Below are 7,500 nucleotides of genomic sequence, written 5' to 3'. Positions count from 1 at the left end.
ATGATGATGATGATGGAAGAGAATGGAGTGAAAATTGGATGGACAAAATGAAACCGAGTATGACCATCGCGTACATGATTTTAAACTGTTAAGAGACGGCCCGTATTTGACATTTATTTTTTAAACATATTCAGCTCAGTGTTTATTTTAGTCTGTGTATTTCGCATTCCCATCTGTGAGTCTGTGTTTTGTCTGTCGTCTGTATGATTCGTATATGTCTGTGTCTGCGTCTGTCTTTTATTTGTTTCTGTATTTGTCTATATAATTGCACCTAATATCTTTTTCTTTCCATCTTTATCTGTAGTTATCTTTTTGTATGTAGGTCCATCTGTTTATCTGTAACTGTCATTTCATTTGTTTGTCTGTCGATCATTTTCTCCTGCCTGTCGTTCTGCTTTGTAGTCAGTTTTCTTTTTCTGTCCGTCCTTCTATCTAGGTCTTCCCCTCGTGCTGGTGTGTGTGTGTGTGTGTGTGTGTGTGTGTGTGTGTGTAAGAGAGAGAGAGAGAGAGAGAGAGAGAGAGAGGGGGGGGGGAGGGAGGGAGGCAGGGAGGGAGGGAGAGGGAGAGAGAGTACCAGCGAGCTTAACTAATGGAGATGTGGCTAACTATATCGATTTGGTCTTAATAGTCCGTACGCAATTATTCAAATGGAGAGAGAGAGAGAGAGAGAGAGAGAGAGAGAGAGAGAGAGAGAGGGGAAGGGAAGGAGAATGATTCGAAGAGAAAGCATTTGTATAGGAGATAGTTGTGAAAATGGAGAGAAAAGTACCTTGGATATGCGAAGGGTGAAGAGGAGAGAGAGTCAGAGAAGAAAAGAGAAATGAAATAATGGTGAATAAAAAAAAGGTGAGAGAGATAATGAAAAAAATAAAAATGACGGTCAGTGAATTACGCAGACAAGAGGAGGAGGAGGAAAAAATGATGTGGGGAAAGAGGAGGAAGAGGAATACAAAGAAGGAAGAGACAGGTAGATAAATTGGAAAGGAACGAAATGAATAGAAGGTGATTGTGAATAATACCTGACAGCGAGGGGTTGGGGGAGAGGTGGACGAGGGGAGAGAGAGAGAGAGGGGAATGAATATGAGGGGAAGAACCTACCTGACACCATTGATCTGACACACAACAAGACGCCTTCAACCAGACCAGAGAGCTGACATTTTAAACCAGACACTTACACCATACCATACATTTGACACCCACTTGACACACTAAACCAGACACCATACGATTGACACTTGACTGACACCACAAACTTAACTACTCCACTTATGACACCCATCTGACACCTACCTAATACCACGAATTTGTAATCATCATCAGTCTGCCACCCTATTGACACCTCTCTGCCATTCCATCAGCCACCTACATGACACCATTCTGCCACCCACTGCAACCCTTCTGCCAACCACCTGACAACTGATACTCACCTGACACCAAATATCTGACACCGACCTGACACCAGAGATCAGACACCAAGGATATCACACCACATACTCAGATCTAACACCTACATATGCTTAGAAATCTGCTACCCCTCTTTCACTTCTGCCACCCACTTGACACGGTTCTGCCACCCACTTGACACGGTTCTGGCACCCACCTGACACCACGAGTCCACCATCTCCACTGGCTCCTCTGGCTCCTCCACTTCGATGTACTCGCGGTCCTCCTCAGCCAGCCAGCGGTCGAGGGCGGCTTCAAGCTCCTCCTCACCCTCGTCCAAGTCTCTCACCTATGGAGAGAGAGAGAGAGAGAATTTTCAGTACCTGGTTAAAGGAGGGAGTCATATCTATATATATATATCTATCTATCTATCTATCTATATATATATATATATATATATATATATATATATATATGTAGGTCGATATATATATATATATATATATAGATATATATAGTTATATATATATAGATTGATATATATATATATATATATATATATATATATTCATACCTCATACACGTACATTTAAGTAACTTATGCACACAACCTACCTCCAACCTCTACCTCATTCACTGCCTACCTCACAAACTTCGGTCACACCTCATACACTGCCGTAACACACACACACACACACACACACACACACACACACACACACACACACACGTAACACAAGAGACTTTCTAATACACTATATTTCTGTTTACTATTTACTCTTATTGCCGCACCGGATGGCTTAATTATTCCTGGCACTTACATCTATTACACCCAATTATTATAATGTAGTTGGGGAGAGACAGAGAACTTTGACATGCTAATTAAACTCCCCATATCTCTGCTAACATCAGGGTGCGTACAATGATGGGAAAAAAGAACCATTGGGTGTGAAGATAATGACTACGTAAGATATAAGATACAAACATGATGCTTTTGGGTTTAGCTTGGTTTATTTTTGTTTTTATTTGTATATTTTAATTTTCTAGTAAGTAAATAGGAGAGCTGCATGTTTGTTGTTCTTAGAGGAAACATTATTTAATAGTTATCGCATCGTAAGGCCTACCGTCTTAGTGTCTTACCTTCACAGTATATTACCTCCACCTTGACATCTTCCTTCCCACTTTCCTAATTTTCAGTGTTTATTCCTCCCTCTTTCTGTTTCCTTTTTCACTTTTTCCTACCTCAGTTTCACCTGCCGTTCCTCACTCTTTCCCCTCTCATCGCCCTCCTTCCCTCTATTATCCCCCCTGTCCTTCTCTTTCCCTCTTCTCCATATTCCCTCTTTCCCTCTCCACCCCAACTCTTCTCCCTAAGAAGGAGGAGACTTGCCACACACCTACTCCTCCCTTAAGCTGCCTCCCTCCATCACTGTCCCTCATCTCTCCACTTCTTTTCCTCTGTTTGTCACTTCCTTCACTTTCACTTTTTCTTCTTCCCTCGCTTTCATTGTCTCTCTCTGTCCTCTCCATCCTCCATCTTTCTCCTCTTCTAACCAACCTTCCTCACACACACACACACACACACACACACACACACACACACACACACACACACACACACACACACACACACACACACACACACACACACACACACACACACACACACACACACACACACACACACACACACACACACACACACACACACACACACACACACACACACACACACACACACACACACACACACACACACACACACACACACACACACTACTCTCAAGCACTTCCCTCTCCCTCTTTATTCACTCTTCCTTCCTGTTCTCATATTCTCTCTCACTTTATCCTTCCCATTCACCCTACTCTCCCTTCGCGTCTTTCACATCCTTCTCCACTTACCTCCCTGAGAAAGAAGAGCGGTCTGCTGCACACCATCACCTCCTCCGGTAGGCTGCCTCCCGCTCCGTCCTCCGAGGAAGCTTGCGACAAGTCCTCCTCCATGGGGTCGCCCTCCGCCGTCGTGGTCTCCTCCGAGGATGATCTCACCGTCGCTCTGTCCTCTTCGAGTTCTGGAAAGAGTGGAGGTGAAGAAGGAGTGAGATTTAGGGAAGGAATTTAGTGTAAAATGAAATGACTACTGGAAACGGTGACATTTCATTTTTTATAGCTTCATAGCGGGTAGCAGCATCCGCTATCCATTCACTTGATGTAGTGCTGATTTCTGGTGACTCCACACTGAGTGACAAACCAGATGATTTTTAGTATACCGGGAAACTTTATTATTCGGTGGTAACAGTGTAGACAGTGTGGCGGCTGTGCATCCATTTCATAACACTTCCTCCTGACTAGCGTTATTTTTAAGTGTTGTTATAGCATTCAGGATGGAGATATGGCAATTTTAAACCAGGTTAGAGTAAAAAGAGTATAGTGGGTTAAAGCACACCAACCGGATGTGGCGGAAATGCGTTCATACCTAAGAAAATTTTAGTTTATTGTTCACAAAATGACGCTGAGGTGTGACAGACTGCTCATCCTCGCCGTAAATATATCTGGCTTGCATTGCCTAACTCCGGCCCCCATCGCTCCTGTTCAGGTAATATAGGACTGGATGATGGGATGGCTAATGCTGGATGATTTTAATACTCTTGACAGGAACCCCTCGAAGTGGATGAGGTAAAAAATATATCATCATTAACCTACTCGCAGCTGTTGATCTGTCTTAACCGTAATTTACGTGGCGGTGATAAATGTAACAAAATAAGAGAGCGTTAGTTTGCCGCGTGAGTTAGCAATAAGGGCATCGTTAGTGGAATGAGAGTTAATTTATACTCCGGAATTAATTAAGGTGAATTTCCGGCACATGCAACAGACTCCCCAAACACTCCAGCCTAATATTTAACCCATTTCCAAGTCTTCGTTCTTTCCTTCCATCCTACTTTCTGTCTTTCCTTCCTTCCTCTTTCCTTCCTCTTTCCTTCCCTCCTTCCTTCCTTCCTTCCTTCCTTCCTTCCATCCTTCCTTCCTTCCATCCATCCATCCATCCATCCATCCATCCTTCCTTCCTTCCTTCCTTCCATCCATCCATCCATCTTTCCTTCCTTCCTTCCTTCCTCTCTTCCTTCCATCCTAATGTCTGTCTTTCCTTCCTTCCTTCCTTCCTCTTTCCTTCCTTCCTCTCTTCCTTCCTTCCATCCTAATGTCTGTCTTTCATTCCTTCCTTCTTTCCTTCCTTCCTTCTTTCCTTCCTTTGTCTTTCCTTCCTTCCTTCCATCCTCTCTTCCTTCCAACGTAGCCTAATGTCTGTCTTTCCTTCCTTCCTTCCTTCCTTCCTTCCTTCCTTCCTTCCTCGGTAAATACACAAGCCTCGTCTACCACCCAAAACTTAAGCGCAGAGTTCCCGATGACTTGGTTCGACATAAATTACTGTTTGTCTTCGAAATGAGAGAGAGAGAGCGAAGGAGTTATCACCACGTAAGATATAAAGAGGAAAGAAAAAAAGAAGACAAAAAAGTAGTTTAATTAGCGTAGGAGGGGAAGGCTGGGTGGCCACGGCAAGTTCCGGGTTGACTCTCTTAACTTTCTCCTCCCTCCACCCTCCACCCCGAAGTTTCCTCCCCCTCCTCTCTCCCCACCCCCCTTTTCCTCAAATTTGGTTTTCCCGATGGTTAAACTTCAAGCCCCGTATTCTCCGTGGACCTAGAAGACTCCCTGGAACTTTTACTTTACTGGTTTCTAGATAGATAGACAGACAGACAGATAGATAGATAGATGTAGAATTATTACTACCGTACCACTGAAGGATATTTTTTACTTTAGGAGAAACCTGTGGAAGTGCAGTGGTTAATGGAGATAATTCCTGTTTTCCTACTAGACATCTTTCCGAAGCTAAAATATCCACTGGAGATAGCAAAGATCAAATGGGATAAGGCAGCTGTCTGAAGCTGGGATATTGTTGTGCAACCGAAGCTTTACTGAGAACAAAAGCACAAGAGACGAATTGAACTATTTGTTATAATCGATCAGATTTTCTCCATATTATACCCATATTAATAGAGAGACAGACAGACAGACAGAGAGGTCATCGCACTGAAGGATTTTTTGGGAGTTAATTTTTTCTGCTGAATATAATGGTTTGGAGGTAGAGAGAATCAAAATAAAAACTTGGGTCTTCCTTTTCTCCTTCTTTGCGTCGACCGGACCTGCTCTCAGGGTGATGGCGTTTTAACCTGGTTTAGACAAGTGTTGCCGCGTTCTAGCTAACTAACTTGACAAACTCCGACCCTCTGCTCTATCCCCCTCCCTCCACCCCCAGCAGCCGCCTTGTTCCGTGTGTAATTTGTGTAATTGTGTTTTGGCGTGGGAGTGAGTTTGTGTGTTCACGTTGTACTCGTGTGTCTGGGTTGTAGAAATAGTGTATAGCGTTCGTATAAATATTGTACGTGAATTAGTTTTTTTTTGTTTTTGGTTTCATAGGCCTTATCGTTGTCACCATCATTATCGTTATGGTTATTGTCATCTTCATCATTATCATCATCATCGTCATTGTCGCCGTCGTCGTCGTCGTCCCCACTTCGTTTTAACTAACTTGACAAACTCGGCCCGTCTGCTTCCCCTGAGCTGCTTTGTTCGTTGCGTAATGTGTGTAATTGTGTTTTGACGTCAGAGCGAGTTTGTGTGTACATTCTGTAATCGTGTATCTAAATTATGGAGTTTAAGTGTTTCGTGTTTGTACACGTATGTATGTGATGTAATTATGCGTTTGGAGCCACGGTGACTCAGTGATTATGTTGTTCGTCTCCTGATCCGCTGCGCCGCCTGAGTCTGGGTTTGAAATAATGAAAGATAGACATTTGAAGTGCATGCCCATACACTCTTTTCACTCAGACTTGGTTAAAAATTGTAATCTCACTTTTCTAAATGATGAGCTGTAATCGTCGTCGTCGTCATTGTTATTCTCGTCGTTTTCGTTCTTTGTCGTTGTCGTTCATCGTCATCATCATCATCATCATCATCATCATCATCATCATCATCACAGTTTGCCCCGTCATAACTAACTCGACAAACTCTGGCCTTACCGCCTAGCCTCCTGTTACCCCCGATCCGCTTTGTTCCGTGTGTAATTGTGTTCTTTCATTAGCCCAAGTTTGTGTGGTTGTTTGTCATTGTGTGCCTTGCCGTGTGGAGTTTGTGTTTCATGCTTGTCAATGCTGTGTACCTGCCTGGCGTCTGTTTCGTTGTCCTCTGTATAGACTTAAGTACAGTTGAAGGAGGTTGAAGAAGGGAAGGACAAGTTTAAGGACAAAACTTAATTACGGAAGAAACTCAAAGGCGAAACTGGTCTGGGATATATTTTTGTCCCTGTTAAATTTTTCCCCCTGCCATCGATTATCGTTTTCTTGAATCATTGTCATCCTCGTCATCGTAATTTTGTCACCCTAATTATTATTATTATTATTATTTTCTTCGTCGTCATTGCAGTCATCTTTATTGGAGCAGCAGATTTTTGAACATAGAATCATGACTTATTCCTGAATCAATCACGATCAACAGTGTAATCTACCCGTTGTTGTGTTTGATGGGGTATATATTGAAAAGTGGAGATCTAAAACCTTATTACAAGTGGTGTGACCTTTCGTATGGTCACACTTTCGATGTCATGCCTCCTTAAATAAGCAGTAAGTCCGCATTGAAAATAAGAGGGAAAACTATCGAAGGGAAGATATGGGACGCTCGGAAAACTCTACGGTAGCAGTTTGCCAGATATCACTTCCCTCGTCTTGGTAATAGAGGAAAGGTTACGAGGTCCAGATGGGTGACGTAAAAGGAGTAAAGAGGGCTATTACTCCCTTATTGGAGCTATTGAGATAAAGCAGTGTGAGACTGCAAGTGCATTGGCGGCGCCGTCTCGCGTTACGCAGCACCACTCTGCACTCCTACTGATTTCTCGTCATCGCCGTCGTCACGCTCATCATCACCATCATCATCATCATCATCGTCCTAGCACTGTTTCGATTATCAGGGGTGGGTAGGAGCAAGAACAGGAAGTATGAAGGAAAACGCAAATAAAAGAATAGCACCAGTATCGCTGAAACATTCCTTCATTAATACCTACAT

The 7,500-nt window shown here is 43.1% G+C and overlaps 1 protein-coding gene across 1 annotated transcript in view; it reads right to left on the bottom strand.

Annotated features, from left to right (window-relative positions):
• LOC145404632 (uncharacterized) overlaps positions 1 to 7,500 on the bottom strand; it is a 195,711-nt gene that overhangs the window by 21,558 nt on the left and 166,653 nt on the right. Inside the window, exons 12-13 of the mRNA XM_080276153.1 lie at positions 3,286 to 3,455; positions 1,601 to 1,732 (exon numbers count right to left, since the gene is read on the bottom strand). Coding sequence (XP_080132279.1) covers positions 1,601 to 1,732; positions 3,286 to 3,455 — 302 coding nt within the window. The remainder of the gene's footprint in view (positions 1 to 1,600; positions 1,733 to 3,285; positions 3,456 to 7,500) is intronic.

The sequence above is a fragment of the Coenobita brevimanus genome, chromosome 64 (assembly GCF_032717465.1).
Source record: "Coenobita brevimanus isolate Jiangsu-jjx chromosome 64, ASM3271746v2, whole genome shotgun sequence".
NCBI lineage: Eukaryota > Metazoa > Arthropoda > Malacostraca > Decapoda > Coenobitidae > Coenobita > Coenobita brevimanus.
This window is presented reverse-complemented; position numbering and strand designations above follow the sequence as displayed.